The sequence below is a fragment of the Sebastes fasciatus genome, chromosome 2, assembly GCF_043250625.1.
Source record: "Sebastes fasciatus isolate fSebFas1 chromosome 2, fSebFas1.pri, whole genome shotgun sequence".
NCBI classification, from domain to species: Eukaryota; Metazoa; Chordata; class Actinopteri; order Perciformes; family Sebastidae; genus Sebastes; species Sebastes fasciatus.
In genome coordinates, this window is record NC_133796.1 from 12225039 (window position 1) to 12246493 (window position 21455).

General features: G+C 41.9%; 2 protein-coding genes across 10 annotated transcripts in view; one reads left to right on the forward strand and one right to left on the reverse strand.

Annotated features, from left to right (window-relative positions):
- Positions 1-5131, forward strand: part of adcy7 (adenylate cyclase 7) — a 63912-nt gene extending 58781 nt beyond the window's left edge. For all 8 annotated transcript variants that reach the window (XM_074609901.1, XM_074609918.1, XM_074609883.1 and 5 more), the window contains 5 exons: positions 155-301; positions 498-605; positions 737-851; positions 3290-3414; positions 3851-5131. In XM_074609901.1, the coding sequence (XP_074466002.1) occupies positions 155-301; positions 498-605; positions 737-851; positions 3290-3414; positions 3851-3997 (642 nt within the window). In that variant the 3' untranslated portion in view covers positions 3998-5131. The remainder of the gene's footprint in view (positions 1-154; positions 302-497; positions 606-736; positions 852-3289; positions 3415-3850) is intronic.
- A 50-nt stretch (positions 5132-5181) lies between these two features.
- brd7 (bromodomain containing 7) lies at positions 5182-20474 on the reverse strand. 2 transcript variants are annotated; one of them, XM_074609973.1, is made up of 17 exons: positions 20366-20474; positions 15169-15359; positions 14675-14762; positions 14521-14578; positions 14191-14335; positions 13046-13156; positions 12275-12444; positions 11052-11166; positions 10746-10821; positions 10307-10414; positions 10069-10204; positions 9343-9454; positions 9176-9220; positions 8334-8421; positions 6803-6946; positions 5867-6004; positions 5182-5357 (listed from the first exon to the last, which is right to left on the reverse strand). In XM_074609973.1, the coding sequence occupies exons 1-17, from the start codon at positions 20412-20414 to the stop codon at positions 5287-5289; spliced, it is 1845 nt and encodes a 614-aa protein (XP_074466074.1). In that variant the 5' UTR covers positions 20415-20474; the 3' UTR covers positions 5182-5286. The 2 variants fall into 2 exon arrangements, with proteins under 2 accessions (XP_074466074.1, XP_074466066.1); XM_074609965.1 differs by having other exon boundaries at positions 9176-9223.
- Between the last annotated feature and the right edge of the window lie 981 nt (positions 20475-21455).

Consider the following 21455-nt stretch of genomic DNA (forward strand, 5'->3'; position numbering starts at 1 on the left):
CAGTTTTCTCGACCACTATCATCTTAAGAATTCAGCCCAAAACTGTGAGTTGTCCTTATCAACAGAACTAGTAGGTTAAGTTAAGGAAGGTCTGTTTCCTCCTGGGTAAAACTATTAACTGTGCTTTTCATATTTTCTGTCTTTTTCCCGACAGGACCTCTACTACAAGTCCTACGACTGCGTCTGTGTGATGTTCGCCTCAGTGCCGGATTTCAAAGAATTTTACACTGAGTGTGACATCAACAAGGAGGGCCTGGAATGCCTGAGGCTCCTGAACGAGATCATCGCCGACTTTGACGAGGTCAGGAAGACAAACAGGGACTTGCACATGAAGTCTTTAAAGCCCCAGTCTGTTATCGGTAGCTCTGTTTATGACAGTACAGTATTATTATTGATTGTTATCTACTAAGAGCTAAATCTCGATAATGTAAATGATGAAAGGAGGGATGAGGAAGTTCCCACCCATCAATCTCTTTTGTTTTTCTCTAACCCAACAGCTGCTGTCCAAACCAAAGTTCAGCGGTGTGGAGAAGATCAAGACAATTGGCAGCACTTACATGGCAGCTGCAGGGCTTAGTGGGACGCCTGGTCAGGAGAACAATCAGGTGGAGTAGCTACTGCTTCAGACCCGGGTCACATCGGCTTTGTCAACCATTCCTTAGCAAGCCATCAACCTGTCATAAAAACCATGAAGCTTGAAGCAGTCATATTGAGGTTGTTGAATATTTTATTTCAGGACAGAGAGAGGCAGCAGGCCCAGATAGGGATCATGGTGGAGTTTGCCATCGCTCTGATTGGCAAGTTGGACGGCATCAACAGACATTCCTTCAATAGCTTCAGGCTTCGTGTGGGTGAGTGTCGGCTTCAGCACAAACCTTTCATTGACTGAATACTGCACTGCATTGTATCCAGCTTTGTTAACCCAACAGGTTTCCTTGGTTACACGGCACATGATTGGCACCAATGTAGTGTTCTTGCTGTGAGAGCTGCTGCATTCGCTGACAACGATTATTAGGTTGTCAAGTTAAACTTACCAGAAGTGAACCCATCTGTATAAGTTAATGTACTGTAACCTTTGACAGAAATGTGAAGCATCTGCTTTGTAATGTTGAGGGTCCAGGCACTTATTTCAAATTTCCACTCATAAATTACAATGGTTAACTTAAGTTCATCTAATAATATATAAAGTGGACGTCATGCTCAAGCCATGAAATGGAGAGAGAGCCCAGTTCAGTGTCTGAGAAACCTTAACGTGTGTCTGTGTCTGCAGTCCTTACAGTTATTCCCAGACAGATGATTCTGAGCAGACAGCTCACAGGATAAAAAGTTTCTGTTAAAACATTTACATTTCTTGGGAGATAAAAACCCACGTAAGGCATAAACACTGAAATTTGTATAAACCTTCTTATCTGCGGCTGTCTTGTGACTTTGAAACTAAATCCACTTTTGAAATGCATGTTTATTAAAAAGCAATTTAAGTGTTTGGCAAGGACCTTTTCTTTGACCAGTGATATCATACTTTTATAATTCCTCTGCTGCCAATTTCACAAGACTTATAACTAGTCCAATGTTTCCCACAGAATTTGACTCTGTTTGTGGTGGTCCGCTGCAAATTAGGGCTGTCAATCGATTAAAATATTTAATTGTAATTAATCGCATGATTGTTTATAGTTAATCGTGATAATGGCTTTAATCGATTGATCACACATTTTTTATCTGTTCAAAATGTACCTTAAAGAGAGATTTGTCAAGTATTTAAAACTCTTATCAATATAGGAGCGGGTAAATATGCTGCTTTATGGAAATGTATGTATATATTTATTATTGGAAATCAATTAACAACACAAAACAATGACAAATATTGTCCAGAAACCCTCACAGGTACTGCATTTAGCATAATAATATGCTCAAGTCATGACATTGCAAACTCAAGCCCAACAGGCAACAACAGCTGTCAGTGTGTCAGTGTGCTGACTTGACTATGACTTGCGCCAAACTGCATGTGATTATCATAAAGTGGGTGTTTCTGTAAAGGGAAGACTCGTGGGTACCCAGAGAACCCATTTTCATTCACATATCTCGAGGTCAGAGGTCAAGGTTTTCCTCGCCAAAATTTAAAACTGAGCGAGCTACAATATAAAAATCGCACGCTGTGTTAATGGATTAAAGAAATTAGTGTGTTATTATCGCGTAAACTAAAGATAGCCCTACAGCAACAATTGGACAGTTTTGGACAAATTTGTGCAGAGCTGTTCATGACACTAACCATTTTGTGAACTCCCTATTGATTCTATTAAGGATTTCAGTCAGGGGCTATTCACTGACACAAATAATTCAATGTATGGGAAACACTGTTTTCTGCAGTGTATATATTGATCTCTCCAGGTGTGATCGGTTTCTTAAATTGCTTAATTGTTTGCATCAAAGTAATGGAATAAAGCTAATCTGTTTTCTCCTTATCGAAATAACCTTCCTGCCTTAAAAGCGAGTCTGTGTGACTTAACTGAACAGAAGCCACCGAGGCCACAAGTGACACTTGCAGGATGGTAGTGCTAAAACACAGTGTAACAGTAGCACGAAAAGAGAAGAGTCACAAAGCCAGGGAAGTGTCTCAGTAGTGCCAATCACTCAGCAATAACTATCTAATGTTTGCTAACATTAGTAACCATAAGCTGCTGGTCATTAAGGCTGTAGCTGCAAAACCACAATATTTCTTATGAATTCAACTTTTCATATGTAAGAGAAGGATTGTGTTATTTCTTCTATCAACAGCTTCATAATTTGGCTTTTTGTTTTGGGAAGATTTTCAAATGTTTTTTAAATCTGAAGGAATTCTCAAGAATTAATAACTTTAATTTCTCTAATGGTAAATTAAGCAATCCTTGTCCATTTTAATGAGTTTAGCTGTGAAACAGATGCTTCTCCCAGTTTGACACTCAGACTCAGACTTGATAGATGCTGGGAATGTTTAATGTCTTTGCTTGCTGGGTCCTCAGGGAGGGAAGCACCCCTGTGTTAGACTGACTTGGAAAGTTATGTACCACCTTTTGCTGGTTAATGTCTTCAACAAAAATGACTGCAATCAACAACAGCAGTGTATTAATGAATGAAAATGTCTACCAACTACCAACTGAGCGAGTGTGCAGCCTGAGATCTTGTCGATGGATGACTAATTTTTTCATCCTGTGTTTTGTTTTTCTACACTCTTTTCTTTCTCTGTGAATTCTGCACATGAACGTGACACAATTTGTCATAAAATAACAAAATGAAACTTGTTGTTCTTCCACAGGCATTAACCACGGCCCGGTGATAGCCGGAGTGATCGGGGCGAGGAAACCTCAGTACGACATCTGGGGCAACACGGTGAACGTAGCCAGCAGGATGGAGAGCACCGGCGAGCTGGGAAAGATCCAGGTACATTCAGCACAGTCCAAAAGGGCAAACAAATATTTCATCTGGTGCTCTTAAAAGGTCAAACGGTCACGTGACACTTCTCACATAGCTACTGCTTCTTAGCTTTGTATTGGAGATCTCAACACAATCATGGCTGGATTTAGAAAGATCCAATTTCAGACACTTCTCCAGATTTTGTTATCTGCTTTTAAGAGCTACAGAAAAAAAAAATGTCCCTCCTTTTATCCAGTCATAAGAACATCTCATGAGATGAACATTTAATTTGCTTTTCCCCTGCAATTGTGTTGTATTGCTGTGTATCTGTGGATTCAAAGCAATTCATGCTTTCACTTGAGAAACTACTTCAATTACTTTGCCTCTGCTAATGGCACTGCTCCCAAAATGTAACACTACCAGAGCTACAATATAATGCTTCCATAATGATGTCTACTTCCAGGTGACGGAGGAAACGTCCGGCGCGCTGCATAAGCTGGGCTACTCATGCGAGTGTCGAGGACTCATCAACGTCAAGGGCAAAGGGGAGCTGAAAACCTTCTTTCTGTGCACCGACATGAGCAAGCAGCAAGGTATGGGGTTGAGCTGAGGCCAGGCCGCCACAGCCAACACAACTGGAGACAGACTCGCGCACACAAGCCAAGAGTTTATAGACTCCACAAGTGTTGAGACAGACCTGACTGTGATGCAGCTGTGATGTTAATGAATGAAAATACTGAGGCGTATTAAGGACTTGGCTGCGTGATGGATGTGACTGAATCAACACTTTCTACTCCGGACCTGTTGAACGGATCAGGATGAGGCAGTCATGGTGGAGAGATGGTCAGTACGTACAATCACCATCTTTTTCTACACACATTTACGTCCAGTGATCAGTCACTTTTATACTCTTTTTGTCTTTTAACTTAGCTGTTGTTTGCGATAGAAAGAAATGTGTATTGTACTAATGCCAAATAAGGTTGTGTAATTTTTTTTGAAGACCTCTCCGGTCCTTTAAAAACAAAACAATGGATTCTGTTTGGATCATAATTTGAAACCCATCTGGTTTTCCTGTTTTGAGACAGGATAGACACGCTGCTCTGTTACTGTGTAATGAGCATGACATATGTGAGGCGGTTAAGCAGAGCCGTTTCAATAACAGAAACCGGCTGCACAGAAGATAAAGAAAACTCTTTTCTCGCTCCTTTCTTTAGGACATATTCACATTATGAAAAGTAGTACGTTTCACTCTCTGGCCAAGCTGCAAATCCTAAAGTTACTGTATCTTTATGTGAATATCTTTTAGGTTCCAGATGTGTAGTTTGGCCAGAGAAACAACTCTTTAATTTTACATATATGGCAAGATATTTGCTGCATTTCAAGAGGAAATACACAAATCCATGTGCTGTACGTACGTCATCTGTTAAAGTGTTTATTCTGCTTGTCTGCATATATGCTGCAATGAGGGGAAACCTGTGACGCCCTCCTTTGGTGTCCTGAGTCTGTGTGATCTAACAACCTGCCTGCTGTGAACGTTTTTTCTGACTCCAGCTCAGATGAACTGATCGCTCTGTGTGTCTCTGAAAACTTGATTCGTCGTGTGGCCTTATCTTTTGAGACCATCATCTTGTCTGTAATTGTGGTTACATAATAAGAATAATAATAATAATAATGTATTGGCCTTTATGTGAACAAATGTGACATTTTGTACAGTTACAGAATGTATTAAATGTTTTCCTAAGTCTGCAGTTTGTCATAAACATATTTCAAAAGAACCAAGGTTTTCTACATATATTAAAAAAAAAAGGTTTATTGAATGAAATGCATACAAATGTCACACAAAAAGCACCTTTCATACAAAACTTAACTTATTAAACTTTGAGCGAAGTTGGAATTTAATTATACAGCAACAACTGGAACTGAATCGTGACAACTGGACAAGGTCTCCATTGGTTCAGCCGTCTCCTGCACTGAAAACATTGAAAAGTATATATTAAATGATGAAGTTCTTGCAGACATGCTGTATTTGTTAGGTTAAATTCAGACTTTATTTTCCAAATAGCAGACAAATAAATGGTATTCAGGGGTGGAGGAAGTATTCAGATCCCTTATTTAAGTGAAAGTACTAAAAACACACTGTAAAAATACCCTGTTACAGGTAAAAGTACAGCATTGAAAATTTTAGTTGTAGTTTCATATGTAAGAAAATGTCATATGTTTTGTATGCAAAAATCTCAATTTGTAAAGTAACTAAAGCTGCATGCCAAATAATTGTGTAGTAAAAAGTGCAATATTTCCCTCTGGAAGTAGAAAGTGTCATGAAAAGTAAAGTACAGGTACCTCAAATATGTACTTAAATACAGTACCTGAGTAAATGTACTTAATTACATTCCACCACTGATGTTATTCAACACACAGACAACCAGAATGGTAGTTTATACTAAAAAATAACTTCCAGTATGTCCAGTAGGGTATTTACCTGTAGTGAGGTCGATGAAGGGCTCAGATGGTTCTGGTAAAGCGACGCCCATGGCCTTCCTGATGCCATACACACTGCTGACGTCACACGGGGCCACTTGACCAGTTAGCTGAGCCAAGTTCCCAGTCACCTTCTCAGCTGCAGACAGAGGAAGAGCCGAAAGGAAACATTATCAAGACAAGGAATAATAGAAGAGTGAGTCAGGGCCAATCACGGGCAATAGGAGAGGGCTGAAGTCTCCATTTTCCAGATTTTTGCTATTGATTCAACCTTCAGCCAGAACATTTTATACAGGAAGTTCTGTGTTATGTTTAAAGGAATAGTTCGACATTTTGGAAAAATACACTTCTTTGCTTTCTTGTTATCTGTACAGTTAATATGAAGCTACCACCAGCAGCTACTTAGCATAGCTTAGCATAAAGATTGAAAACGGGGAAACAACTAGCCTGACTCTGTCCAAAGGGTAACAAAATCACACTACCATCACCTCTAAAGCTCAATAATCAACACAGAAACTTGTTTTTTGTACTGATTTTTGTACGAGATATAACATGTGAATTAGTGAGCTTTTGAGGCGGATTAATGTGGTTAGAGCTGCTGTTTCCATGAGTTGTCAGTCTTCATGCTAAGCTACGTTCATGTTGACTGTACAGACATAAAGAGTGGTAGTTAGCTTGAGCAGCGATAGTCAGCTTACCCTACGTCAAATCCAAGGAAAAGACATAACAGCACTGCTTATTCTGACAAATTTTCAGTGTTGTGTGTCTTCAAAGTTGCTGATTTGAATCGTATCACTGTCTAACTGTGAATTCTTGTGTGAAGCTAAAAGACAAACCACATCTGTGTAGGGTAAAGAGGTAAATGGAGAGTTGTTAGGAGGTCTACAGATGGCTTGAGTGGAGGAACAAAGGGGGCCATGCACCGAGGGGCTCTTACCCAGCTCCAGCTCCTTGGCAGTCGGGGCCAGCAAGCAAATCATGTTAGGTGGCTGCTTGGCGCTCAGGCGCTCCTTCTGTGCTTCCTGCAAGTCACGCAGGAGCTTTGTAGTCTCGTCCAATTTCTGCTGGAAGTGCAGGGCCTCTGTGACAGATCGACAACACACATACCGTTAGTACTTCCTCTGGGTTCCTCCGGTTACCTTAGGGTGACCCCTCCTGTCCTCGGTTGCACGTATCGAACACAATACATCCATTCTTTCTCGGGCCTGATACGGACCCCTCGGTCTTACATTAACATCTGAGAGTGCTGAGAGAGCACCGGGGGGAGAGGACGGGCTGTTAGAAAGATCTAAGAGGATACATAATGGGGTGCTGAATGGCTAAATGGCTCATCTAACTGCTTTAGACGAGGGCTGCTTTTTCTTGTTTTGGATTACTTCAATGGAAACGGCATTTACAGTGTAATTATGAATCTCTTTGTTCGCATATTCCTTTGAGACGCACATAAAGCAGTCGGGGCTGACCAGGTTGAGAGAGCCGAGTCCTGCTCCCCTTGGTTGGGCAGATCATATCTGAGATCTTCCATGGGAGTGGGTAGTTATTTCAGTTGTATAGGTTCGTTTTCAAAATGCTTATTGTGGAGTTGAAAAATGTTTTGCTGTTCATCTGAATGGCTTCTTTGGTTTTCTGTCTGATTCTGAACTCCATCCGTGCAGATATTTTCACATCTGGTGCTCACATGTATTCCGGCAGGTTCATATTTAGCCAAAATCACAATGTGATTCATTGGATATGCAATGTAAATAGAGCTGAGACGTTGTATATTTAAATAGTCAATCAACAGAAAATCAATGAACAACAATGTTTTGAAAGGAGATTAATCGTTTAAGTCACTAGTTAAGGATAAATGCCAAAAAATCTCTAGTTCCAGCTTCTCAAATGTGAAGATTTGCCATTTATTTGCTATTAATATCATTGTAAATTGAATATCTTTGGGTTTTGAACTGTTGGTTAGACAGAAATCTAAATTTGACATTGTCACCTTGTCCCCAGGAAAGTTTTTTTTTTTTAATTATTTTCCGACATAGACTAAATGGTTGCTCAATTAATGGACAAAATTCCTTTCGAAGACCTGCAGATATCCTGATTAGAGCTTCAACAATTAATAGCCAACTATTTTGATAACCGATTAATCTGTTTGAGTATTTTTTTTTTTTTTAAAGCTTCTTAAATGTGATTGTTTTCTGGTTTCTTTACTCCTCTATGACAGTAAACTGAATATCTTTGAGTTGTGGACAAAACAAGACATTTGAGGACGTCGTTTTGGGCTTTGGGAAACACTGGTCGGCAATTCACAGACCAAATAACGAATCGAATAATCGACAGATTAATCGAAAATGAAAATAATCGTTAGTTGCAGCCCTAACCCTGATATATATATTTTTTAATTGATAGGTTCATCTATAATGAAAATGATTGTTAGTTGCATCCTCATATGTAACACAGACTAAGTCAGTCAGAAGTTTTACCCCCAGAGAGCTCCTCATCCGTCTGCAGGCCTGCAGCACAGCGCAGGAAGTCGAGCCTGTTGCAGCTGGATGTATCGGGCTCAGCTACCTACGAGAGACGACATGTTTAGTCAGGTTAGAGAGACGCATTCCACACCAGACAGCTGACGCTTCAAGGGAACATCCAGGCCGTTTGAAGCCTATTTAGTCACGCTGCTTATTCGCTCCAATAAAATCAAACCTAATGAAAAGCTGCAACACCCGGGCAGGGGGATGAGAGCGAGCTGGAGAGCGGCCAAGAACAGCAAACAGCCGGGACAGAGGGTTGCTGTGTGCCTGATGGAGGGGCCTGTGCTTTTGGTTTCCTCCGCTGAATCGGAGCAACGATTCAGCCGCGCAGCCAGCGGGCACCGAAAGAAAACACGGGCCTCTCCAACATTCTCCCAACAGCGGGCCTTTGCGCGAGCAGCACCGCTGTGTTTTGAAGGGAAATGTTCTTTCCGTGCACGGGTGGATTGCAGCTTAAAGGCAGGCCCCTGCTATGTTGACACAGCTGGTTGACGTAGCAACCATCTGCAGAGGCCATATAATGTCATCGTGTCATCTAATGACAAAATGAAATGAAGTATCCACGCATGAATGCCGAGAGCACGTGCTGCACGCCGAACAACGCCACAGTGGGAGCTCCTCTTCCAAACATCCAACACCGACGAGGGTCAATGGCTTCGGTTTTGTGTTACATAGCACATGCTGATATTTGTCATTATGTACTTGATGTCTTTTTCCATTCGGATCGTACAGTGGGACAAACAATGTCTGCTTATCACTCAGGACAGGTTTTTTATCTGGGTATCAACTCTCACCTTCTTGTCATCCTTGTTCTCTTGTGTAGTTGTTGCCTTCTCCACCTGCTGGACAAAAACAACAACTCATTCAGTCAATTGATTCGCTTTAGGTTTCTATCCAGTTCTGCTGTTTATCTCCGTAGTAAAGAACTAGAATCAGTTAAGATGTCAGAGTAGGCGCTTACCGGCTCAGTCTCCTTCAGGGTTTTCGAATGCTCTCCATTCGTCACTGCGTCCAGAACATTGTCCGCCAGTTTGTACACATACTCGTCCGATTTGGCCAGAAACTCTGCCAAGCTGCCAGACGCACACAGAGAAAAACATTTACAGCTATTGTTTTCGAAGCAGAGAAAAAAAAAAAATGAGAATCACTTTCTCGGCCAAGAATAATGAGAAGTCGATATTGACACTGTGGAAACTTGCTGACAACTCAACCTCCTGCACACTGGAAGACAGAGACAGTCAAACACATACGCTACTAACATTAAATATACAATTTCATACATTTGAAGTTACAGCATGCTTTTTCCATGAGGAGAAATAAAGGTTTGAGGAGACGACACAACTACAGAGGCCAATGATGATGATTAAATTGACTCAAGCACAGACCGTGCAAATCCGTCAAAGAAATCAGTGAAATACTTGGTGGATATATAGTAAACCAAGGGTGTCATGATGTGTCCTATAACACAGTGGCCCAGAGTGCCATGAGATAATTATACACCATAAGAGAGAAGATGAAACCAAACTGTAATAATTGAAGTCAGGATTGAGGCCCAACCTACAGCTGACCTTCTCCAGAGGGAAAAAGAGAAACATCTGGAAAGCAATCAGCCAGGAATGCCTCGAGTGACGCTCGGTGTAAATGCCGCAGAGCTCAAGTGCGTTAGCGGCGGTCATACTGCACATACCTGTCTGAGCCCCGGGGACTGGACTCCTCGCCATACAGCGAGGAGAAGAGGTCAGAGTCCTCCTTGCTGATGTTGGCGAAGCTGGAGTCGTAGGTGGGTGCGTAGGAGGTGAACGGCCCGTAGTTGACGTAGGACACTGTGGAAAGCGTGTTACACGCAGACGGCTCATATTAGCGGTCACGTAAGCTCAACCAGCAGGGAGGAGAGGTCTGATATTAGCGATGTGCAGAAACGTTACCTGGAGTAATCCTGTTCCTTTTGTCCTCCCTGAAGCCCTGCAGGGTGTTCACACCGCTCTGCAGCCGGTTGGACATCATGCCCAGTTTCACGGGACAGTATCCAACATCTGCAACAGGAAACACTTCATTTTACCAACTGTCCTTCATTCATTTAAAATCTATCTGCCAATTCTTTTCTCGATAAATCTGAAAAGTAGTACAAAAATTATCCATCACAATTCCCCAGAGTCCAAGGTGATGTCTACAAATTGCTTTTTTTTTGTCCAAGCAGCACTCCAAAATCCAAGGATATTCAGTTTCCACTCTCATCATTATGAGAAAACCAGCAAATATTCCGATTTTCAGAGCTAGAAGCATTTTTTGACATTTTTGCTTAAAAAAAAAAGAAGCTTTACTAAGAAATTGTTTGAGCTCTATTATGTTTCCAGATGGACGTACCTCCTGCTGATGGATCTGCTGGGTTGAGGATTGCCAGAGTGGTGGAGCCGTCGGACTTCCGCCTTGCAAACTCCAACTACACAACAAAGAAATGAAATGCCTCAATGGCAGCAAACACCCAAATTGTGGTGAAACATTTGACCGTATTAGGTGAATGGAAACGTATGGATATTACCACAACCAAGGGCTTTAAAATGAGCTACTTTTCTTTCCATGTCGTTATTTTGTCAGGAGCAGGATTCATGATATTTTTAATAGTGGATATGTCAATTTGAAAAACAAAAGAGTTTAACCGTGCTTTCTCACATCACACTGCAGCACTCTGTTGGACAGCTTTCCTCCAGACTCCTGGATGACCTTGCGGATTTCCTCCAGCTCTTTCTCTACCTTTGCCGCCTCGGCCTTGGAGTCCTTGTCCTGTCTGCAAATGAAAGACACATTGAAAGACGAGACAGACGAGGCACTTTGGTCATGAATGAAAAGGTTTTTTATTTTGTGGCAAGAATAAAAAGCATGCACACTGCAGCAAAATACTGAAGGGGAGAAAGCACTGTGTGAGTGCTTCTGTTCATTAAAACGCCCACATTCTGCTTTCATTCCTCAGATAATCTACCTGGAAGAGTTCTATTGACATCAATAAGCCCCATTGGGAGTTTGAACAGAGCATCTTCTGTTGTAATTCAGAAGGTAAGTTGATGAATGGAAGACAGCACGGTACATGTTTCTCGTCCGTTCCTCCGACAGTGAGTCATAACCAACACGTGACTTTAATCGTCAGGTTCCGTTACATCACTGTGCAAAAACACCACTGATTTAAAAGACGTGCGGCCTTGAGAGAAAACAAGACCCGGCATGCTGCGAGGCATTTTCCACATTCTCAGCCTCCAGCTTTGCAAAACTGATTCACTTTAGTGTCAGAAGAAAACAAGCTCAAAGAAAGTAACGCTATATGTGGGAAACTAGATCTTTCAGCGTGCTTCATTTCCTCCTCCTGGCTATTTAGTTACCTCAACCTGACATGTGTTGACGTGTGAGCGACAATTTCAGCATTTATTTCAGTTTTAAAAATCGGATTGTTGCAGGCAAACTGGAAACTGTAGTATATATGTATATATAAATAAAATTTAAAAAGACATCTTTGGTTTGAGTCATTTTTTTTTAATTCCAGCTTCTCAAATGTGAATATTTTCTGGTTTCTTTACTCCTCTATGACAGTAAACTAAATATCTTTGAGTTGTAGACAAACAAGACATTTGTCATCTTGGGGTTTGGGAAAAACTGATCGACATTTTTCACCATCTTATAGACCAAACAACTAATCGATTAATCAATATAATAATCAACAATGAAAATAATCATTAGTTGCAGCACCACACCCAACTTAAACTGTGTAAAATGTCAAGCTTCAAGGGATTTAAGTTCGAGAATCCATAGTATCTGGGCACTCCTAGCTTAATAACAGCTATGCTGGGGTGGCACATGACTGTGACTTAAGCAAACATGTATGTAAAGTGAGCGGGTTAAAGGACCTGGGTGTGCTGGGTGTCTGGGATCTCTCGCTGCTGCCTGCGGTCGCGGGTCCCTCTCTCTTCTGGTCCAGGCTGGTGCCCCCTTGATCCTCAGTCTTTCCCGGCAGTTTGGCAGAAGGGTCGAGGCCAGACATGAACTCTATGCTCTGCTTCAGGCTCTCCAGTCTTTCCTATTGGAAAGACAATTAAAAAATGTGTTCACTTAGGATCAGAAAGGAGAATAGAAGAGAAGAAAACATGCTTGAGAAACCTGTTGGTTCTACTATTACTCCAATTTGAGGCTATCTGCTGCCCCCATCTGTCTCATTATAGCAAAAGCAAAGTCATTTAACTGTGTTCCAGTGCTCCACATAAAGTTTAAGGCAAACACAACACTGCTGCACTCTGTTAAACTAGTATAGAAAGCTAAATAATGACATATTGTTGTTCATAAAGCTTTGTGTCAGAGAATGGGAAGATTTACACATGAGCAGTAAATACAAGCTGGGTTTAAAGAAGTAGCAAACATTTTTTTTCTGTGGAAGAGTCTCCCTTACCTTTCCCTTTGAGACATTTCTGTCACTTATTGACTGTAATCATCTGACACATAGTTTATAAATAAACCTGGCTACCTTTGCTATATTAACAGATATATATTTGAAGCTTTAAATGATAAAGACACAGCATAAATAATAAATTGGGAATGACCAACAGGGGACAAATGACAAAATGTCAGGGTCATTGGTATGATTCCTTAAACAGGTCTTTTCTTCTGAATCTCCAGTTTCATACCTGGCTCAAGATCTTGATCCCAGAGTGTAACAGTTTCCGAGCTGCTTTATGGTAAATCGTCTCAGGTTTGTTGTAAATCATTGCGTTTTCACACATGATTCTGAAATCCACCTGCATCAACACACAGCAAGTTAAACACATGACAACACGACATAAATTTTGTTACTTCTGCTTTATTGTACTTTATTTTTACTCTCTTTGCAAGTGCTCTTATTTTGACATTGATCCAATATGATCAACATCTTCCAAGTTGCAGTTTTTTTTAGGGTTGTGCCTCATGTTTTTTGGCCTCAGCCTCAATCCAAGTCCTCTGATATTGGTAATCTGCCAATACAGAGATCGATCTGATACTTCTATTTACCGAAATGTTGATTAATTATATATCTGATACTTTGAAAATAACAGGTGAAGCCTTCTAAATTTGAAATTTTTTTTCACGAGTTACTTGTTCTAAATACTGACGGTCCTGATTCAAAACTATAAAGTTGATAAGCTTAAATTATTAATATGATATGATTGAAAGGTTAACTGTAACCGCAACGTCCCCGGTTTGATTCCAGCTGTGGGACCTTTGTTGCATGTTATTCCCCTCTCTTTCCCCCATTTCCAGTCTGCCTCTACACAGTCATCTATCCAATAGAAGGAGAAAAATGCCCCCCAAAAAATAAATAAAGAAAGTCTAACTTGGAAAAGGTGACTCATGAAATTATTGTGAAGCGATCAGATAGAGAGAAGATGTATCACTCTGTTGAGATTGTTAGGACTACAAAAACACACACGCTCGCAGTTTTATACTTGTGTTACAGAGCGATGTTTGCAGAGAGCCCACAGTCAATAAAATATGTCCGGATTAGCTTGAGTCCCGAGTCATTTTTCATCCTGTAACTGGAGAGACTTCAGAGAACAGGTCCAAAGCACACTGGAACACACAGATCTAAGGCAGTCAACATTATTTAAAGACAAACGCTTCGACGCCAACTGTGTCTTCTTCAGAGTCTTTTTGACTCTGAGTCTTTAAATAAAGTTAACTGCTGTTCCTTGTGAGGCGGCTGAAGAGCGTTTAACCTCCCCTCTTAATTTTTCAACCTGTTTTGTGTGTATACTTAGCATGCAATAATACACCTGTGTGTAATACAGACGGATACCTTGATTTCGTCCAACGTCTGATAGTACTCTTTCTTTACTTTGTCCTTCATTGTACTGAAGTCCATAGGCCGTCTGATAATCACAGAGTAGCCAGGAGCAATCAGGTCTGTTACCGGGAACGAGAAGAATGCACTGGGATCTTTCCTACAGAGAAAACACACAGATACAGCATTTATTCACCGCACCAGACTAACCTTACTGTAGGGGAAGGAAGGGGGGGCTAATGGTCAGTAATATAATCACAAGCACTGCTGCTGAATGTGCAACAGCTCATAAATAAACAAGCAGATGCACAATAATTTCATATCATTAAATGATCAATACTGAACCTTTGGAGCTGCCTGATGAGCTGGTTCAAAGCTTCCTGCAGAGGAGTTTGTTCCTTTTCTACAAGGAGGAATATCAAAGCATTAAGGAAAGTTTTAAAGGAAGAAAAAAAAGTGTTGACATAAACTGTGAACAAGAAGAAATTAGAGAGACTACCTTCCTGTTTATCCAGCTCTGACCGTATTGGAGTTCTGCTTCGTTCATCATCTCCATCTGCTTCCTGTCCTTTCTTCTTCTTTGTTACCTAAAATTACAAAAAGCAAGCATATAAATTAACTACTCCCTTCAAGAGGCCTAAAACTATACTTTTTCTCATAATATTATGACTTTATTCTCGTATTACGACTTTTTTTCTCGTAAAGTTATGACTTCATTCTCATATTACGACTTTTTTCTCATAATATTATGACTTTATTCTGTAAATCTCAGATGTTTTTTTCCCTCAATGTGGCCCTAATACTCCGTAGTACATTTGCTCTTTGGCCCTCACTGCATATACCATATACTTAGGCTATACACTGTGTTGCCTTCATCACAATGATCAAATGTTTTGCTGCTTCAGACAGATTTTTTTCCCCTAAAATGGAATAGAAAAGGTTGCTGACCCCTGATCTAGAAGAAAGGGGACATATGATGATTAGTGATGTTACCTTTTTCTTTCCTCTGTCATCCTCTGGAGACCCAAAGCTCCTCTCTTTATCCTTCTTCTTCTTCTTTTTCTTCTCCTTGGGTTTTTCCACCGCCGGCTGTTCCTCATAAAAAGTGTCCAGACTCGAGCTTCCTGTCGTCACCTCGTTTCCAGACACTTTCAGCACCAGCTTCAGCGGTCTCTCTATGTACTCTGCAGACATCAAGTCAACAACAACAAAAGCATTATGGAGCATATCACAGTAGGTAACTGATGATAGCTGAGAGATGCTAGAAACAATAGGCAAGCAAGGAAAGGCAAGGCAGCTTTATTTGTAAAGCACATTTCAGCAACAGGGCAATTCAAAGTACTTTACATAAACATTCAAGAACATTGCGACAAAAAGCAAAAGAACATTAAGACATAATTAAAACAGTTATAAAAACATAAAAAACATTGAAGATTAGAAAATAAAAAGCTAAAAATAAAAGCTAGGATAAAAGCTAAAATATATATATTTAATAAAAAGGCAGCAGCAAACAGGAAAGTTGTAAGCTTTGATTTAAAAGTCCTGCAGGTTTCTGGGAGCGTGTTCCAAATATTTGGTGCTTCTTCTGCATGTTTAGTTGTGACTCTGGGGACACTAAGCAGACCTGAAATGTATTTTGGCCCTAAACCATGTAGTGCTTTGTAAACCAGCAGCAGTATTTTGAAATCAATCTTCTGAGAGACAGGGAGCCAGTGTAGAGACCTCAGAACTGGACTGATATGATCCACTTTCTTGGTCTTAGTGAGGACTCTAGTCTTGGTCTTAGTGAGGACTCTAGTCTTGGTCTTAGTGAGGACTCTAGTCTTGGTCTTAGTGAGGACTCTAGTCTTGGTCTTAGTGAGGACTCTAGTCTTGGTCTTAGTGAGGACTCTAGTCTTGGTCTTAGTGGGGACTCTAGTCTTGGTCTTAGTGAGGACTCTAGCCTTGGTCTTAGTGAGGACTCTAGTCTTGGTCTTAGTGGGGACTCTAGTCTTGGTCTTAGTGAGGACTCTAGTCTTGGTCTTAGTGAGGACTCTAGTCTTGGTCTTAGTGGGGACTCTAGTCTTGGTCTTAGTGAGGACTCTAGTCTTGGTCTTAGTGAGGACTCTAGTCTTGGTCTTAGTGAGGACTCTAGTCTTGGTCTTAGTGAGGACTCTAGTCTTGGTCTTAATGGGGACTCTAGTCTTGGTCTTAGTGAGGACTCTAGTCTTGGTCTTAGTGAGGACTCTAGTCTTGGTCTTAGCGAGGACTCTAGTCTTGGTCTTAGCGAGGACTCTAGTCTTGGTCTTAGTGAGGACTCTAGTCTTGGTCTAGTCTTGGTCTTAGTGAGGACTCTAGTCTTGGTCTTAGTGAGGACTCTAGTCTTGGTCTTAGTGAGGACTCTAGTCTTGGTCTTAGCGAGGACTCTAGTCTTGGTCTTAGCGAGGACTCTAGTCTTGGTCTTAGCGAGGACTCTAGTCTTGGTCTTAGCGAGGACTCTAGTCTTGGTCTAGTCTTGGTCTTAGTGAGGACTCTAGTCTTGGTCTAGTCTTGGTCTTAGTGAGGACTCTAGTCTTGGTCTTAGTGGGGACTCTAGTCTTGGTCTTAGTGAGGACTCTAGTCTTGGTCTTAGTGAGGACTCTAGTCTTGGTCTTAGTGAGGACTCTAGTCTTGGTCTTAGCGAGGACTCTAGTCTTGGTCTTAGCGAGGACTCTAGTCTTGGTCTTAGCGAGGACTCTAGTCTTGGTCTTAGCGAGGACTCTAGTCTTGGTCTTAGCGAGGACTCTAGTCTTGGTCTAGTCTTGGTCTTAGTGAGGACTCTAGTCTTGGTCTTAGTGAGGACTCTAGTCTTGGTCTTAGTGGGGACTCTAGTCTTGGTCTTAGTGAGGACTCTAGTCTTGGTCTTAGTGAGGACTCTAGTCTTGGTCTTAGTGAGGACTCTAGTCTTGGTCTTAGTGAGGACTCTAGTCTTGGTCTTAGTGAGGACTCTAGTCTTGGTCTTAGTGAGGACTCTAGTCTTGGTCTTAGTGAGGACTCTAGTCTTGGTCTTAGTGAGGACTCTAGTCTTGGTCTTAGTGAGGACTCTAGTCTTGGTCTAGTCTTGGTCTTAGTGAGGACTCTAGTCTTGGTCTTAGTGAGGACTCTAGTCTTGGTCTTAGTGAGGACTCTAGTCTTGGTCTTAGTGAGGACTCTAGTCTTGGTCTTAGTGAGGACTCTAGTCTTGGTCTTAGTGAGGACTCTAGTCTTGGTCTTAGTGAGGACTCTAGTCTTGGTCTTAGCGAGGACTCTAGTCTTGGTCTTAGCGAGGACTCTAGTCTTGGTCTTAGCGAGGACTCTAGTCTTGGTCTTAGCGAGGACTCTAGTCTTGGTCTAGTCTTGGTCTTAGTGAGGACTCTAGTCTTGGTCTAGTCTTGGTCTTAGTGAGGACTCTAGTCTTGGTCTTAGTGGGGACTCTAGTCTTGGTCTTAGTGAGGACTCTAGTCTTGGTCTTAGCGAGGACTCTAGTCTTGGTCTTAGCGAGGACTCTAGTCTTGGTCTTAGCGAGGACTCTAGTCTTGGTCTAGTCTTGGTCTTAGCGAGGACTCTAGTCTTGGTCTAGTCTTGGTCTTAGTGAGGACTCTAGTCTTGGTCTTAGTGAGGACTCTAGTCTTGGTCTTAGTGAGGACTCTAGTCTTGGTCTTAGTGAGGACTCTAGTCTTGGTCTTAGTGAGGACTCTAGTCTTGGTCTTAGTGAGGACTCTAGTCTTGGTCTTAGTCGGGACTCTAGTCTTGGTCTTAGTGAGGACTCTAGCCTTGGTCTTAGTGAGGACTCTAGTCTTGGTCTTAGTGGGGACTCTAGTCTTGGTCTTAGTGAGGACTCTAGTCTTGGTCTTAGTGGGGACTCTAGTCTTGGTCTTAGTGAGGACTCTAGTCTTGGTCTTAGTGAGGACTCTAGTCTTGGTCTTAGTGGGGACTCTAGTCTTGGTCTTAGTGAGGACTCTAGTCTTGGTCTTAGTGAGGACTCTAGTCTTGGTCTTAGCGAGGACTCTAGTCTTGGTCTTAGCGAGGACTCTAGTCTTGGTCTTAGCGAGGACTCTAGTCTTGGTCTTAGCGAGGACTCTAGTCTTGGTCTTAGCGAGGACTCTAGTCTTGGTCTTAGCGAGGACTCTAGTCTTGGTCTTAGCGAAGACTCTAGTCTTGGTCTTAGCGAGGACTCTAGTCTTGGTCTAGTCTTGGTCTTAGTGAGGACTCTAGTCTTGGTCTTAGTGGGGACTCTAGTCTTGGTCTTAGTGAGGACTCTAGTCTTGGTCTTAGTGAGGACTCTAGTCTTGGTCTTAGTGAGGACTCTAGTCTTGGTCTTAGTGAGGACTCTAGTCTTGGTCTTAGTGAGGACTCTAGTCTTGGTCTTAGTGAGGACTCTAGTCTTGGTCTTAGTGAGGACTCTAGTCTTGGTCTAGTCTTGGTCCTAGTGAGGACTCTAGTCTTGGTCTTAGTGAGGACTCTAGTCTTGGTCTTAGTGAGGACTCTAGTCTTGGTCTTAGTGAGGACTCTAGTCTTGGTCTTAGTGAGGACTCTAGTCTTGGTCTTAGCGAGGACTCTAGTCTTGGTCTTAGCGAGGACTCTAGTCTTGGTCTTAGTGAGGACTCTAGTCTTGGTCTTAGTGAGGACTCTAGTCTTGGTCTAGTCTTGGTCTTAGTGAGGACTCTAGTCTTGGTCTTAGTGAGGACTCTAGTCTTGGTCTTAGTGAGGACTCTAGTCTTGGTCTTAGTGAGGACTCTAGTCTTGGTCTTAGTGAGGACTCTAGTCTTGGTCTTAGTGAGGACTCTAGTCTTGGTCTTAGCGAGGACTCTAGTCTTGGTCTTAGCGAGGACTCTAGTCTTGGTCTTAGCGAGGACTCTAGTCTTGGTCTTAGCGAGGACTCTAGTCTTGGTCTAGTCTTGGTCTTAGTGAGGACTCTAGTCTTGGTCTAGTCTTGGTCTTAGTGAGGACTCTAGTCTTGGTCTTAGTGGGGACTCTAGTCTTGGTCTTAGTGAGGACTCTAGTCTTGGTCTTAGTGAGGACTCTAGTCTTGGTCTTAGTGAGGACTCTAGTCTTGGTCTTAGTGAGGACTCTAGTCTTGGTCTTAGCGAGGACTCTAGTCTTGGTCTTAGCGAGGACTCTAGTCTTGGTCTTAGCGAGGACTCTAGTCTTGGTCTAGTCTTGGTCTTAGCGAGGACTCTAGTCTTGGTCTAGTCTTGGTCTTAGTGAGGACTCTAGTCTTGGTCTTAGTGAGGACTCTAGTCTTGGTCTTAGTGAGGACTCTAGTCTTGGTCTTAGTGAGGACTCTAGTCTTGGTCTTAGTGAGGACTCTAGTCTTGGTCTTAGTGAGGACTCTAGTCTTGGTCTTAGTGAGGACTCTAGTCTTGGTCTTAGTGAGGACTCTAGTCTTGGTCTTAGTGAGGACTCTAGTCTTGGTCTAGTCTTGGTCTTAGTGAGGACTCTAGTCTTGGTCTAGTCTTGGTCTTAGTGAGGACTCTAGTCTTGGTCTTAGTGAGGACTCTAGTCTTGGTCTTAGTGAGGACTCTAGTCTTGGTCTTAGCGAGGACTCTAGTCTTGGTCTTAGCGAGGACTCTAGTCTTGGTCTTAGCGAGGACTCTAGTCTTGGTCTAGTCTTGGTCTTAGCGAGGACTCTAGTCTTGGTCTAGTCTTGGTCTTAGTGAGGACTCTAGTCTTGGTCTTAGTGAGGACTCTAGTCTTGGTCTTAGTGGGGACTCTAGTCTTGGTCTTAGTGAGGACTCTAGTCTTGGTCTTAGTGAGGACTCTAGTCTTGGTCTTAGTGAGGACTCTAGTCTTGGTCTTAGTGAGGACTCTAGTCTTGGTCTTAGTGGGGACTCCAGCAGCAGCAGGTTCTGAATCAGCTGCAGCTGTCTGATCGCCGTTACAGTAGTCAAGTCGGCTGAAGATAACAGCTCACCGAGCACACATTGTAGTGAAGCTACAGACAACATTGTATCATAATCTTACATTTCCCGCGTTATAATCGCACAGAGTTGTGTTATAATCACACAGAGTTGTGTTATATTGACAGAGATATGCAGAAAGTAAACAGATAGCTTAGCTTAGCATCCACTAGCTAGTCCGCTAGGTAGCCTCTGGTCGTGCTAACAAAGCTAACAATCATAATGTATTTACATAATAAAGCATCAAATAGCTCCAGGGGATGAGTTCTTGAATCTATCTGCAGATTAAATACCTTCATATCCGTGTTTTTCGGACTTGTGCTTCTTGTGCTTCTTGCCCATTGTTTGTGTTGTTTTGATCTGCTGCCGGCTGGTTGTGATCTCTCTCTGTGGTGCCGGAAGTAGTAGTAGGTAGAGAGGGGACACAGTGCCTCCAGCAGCGCCACCTGGCGGTGAGGCGGTGGTAGTGCAGGAGGTGATGCGACAGCCTTTATAGCCGGTAGGGGGCGAAGTAAGCTTAGTATTAAACCTTCAAGCATGGATTAACTAAACCCTGCCAAACTTTTAACCTGTCAAAATAACTGGGCAGCACACCTGTGAATGTGAGTCTCTCTGTATGTGTTGTTGACACTTTTTGTGCTGTTAGCATCGTTAGCTGCTAGATGTGGTACAGGTGTGGAGGCAATCCTGACCTTGCTGCAGAGTCCAGACTGACTGAATCATAGTTATGCTCTGAATTCATTTTATAGCTTATTTAAAAGTAAAACCATTAATACTACTGCATAGTAAATGCAATGCATTCAAATGTTTAAGGTTACTTCAATTAAAGAGTGAAAGAGAAGCATTATCAGCACAATGTTCTTGAATTTACTTCAATGCCTATGCTGGACAATGCTGGATAGTTTAATGAATATTACCTAACTCTAATTATAATATATATTTTGTGAGTAAAATCTGCAATGTAGCCAGTAACGTTTCTCTGCCAGGTAAATATTTTACTACAATGTTTTCCTCTGAAGTTGTACACACTAGATTATACAGTTGAGTTGCATATCTTTTAAGTGCTTTTGGGGCCTTTTTAAAGTTAATTTATTGTTCAATAGCTTAGAATAGTAACATAATTAAATAATGTTCATATAAAAACATTATAATAAATCTATAGCAGTTTGGGCCCTCTTAGTTGGGGGCCCCAGGCAGTTGCCTACCTTGCCTAACGGTAAAGTCTAGTCCCGTGAACCAGTATGTATTTCATCAGTGTTTCTGACCACGATTAGCCTCGACTTGGGTGTGTTTTGGGGTGGATTTAGTGATTTGGGAGCCTCAGGCAAACACATTGTAGCTTTACTTTTCACCCTTTTTGCAACTGGTAATGTTGGTATTGGC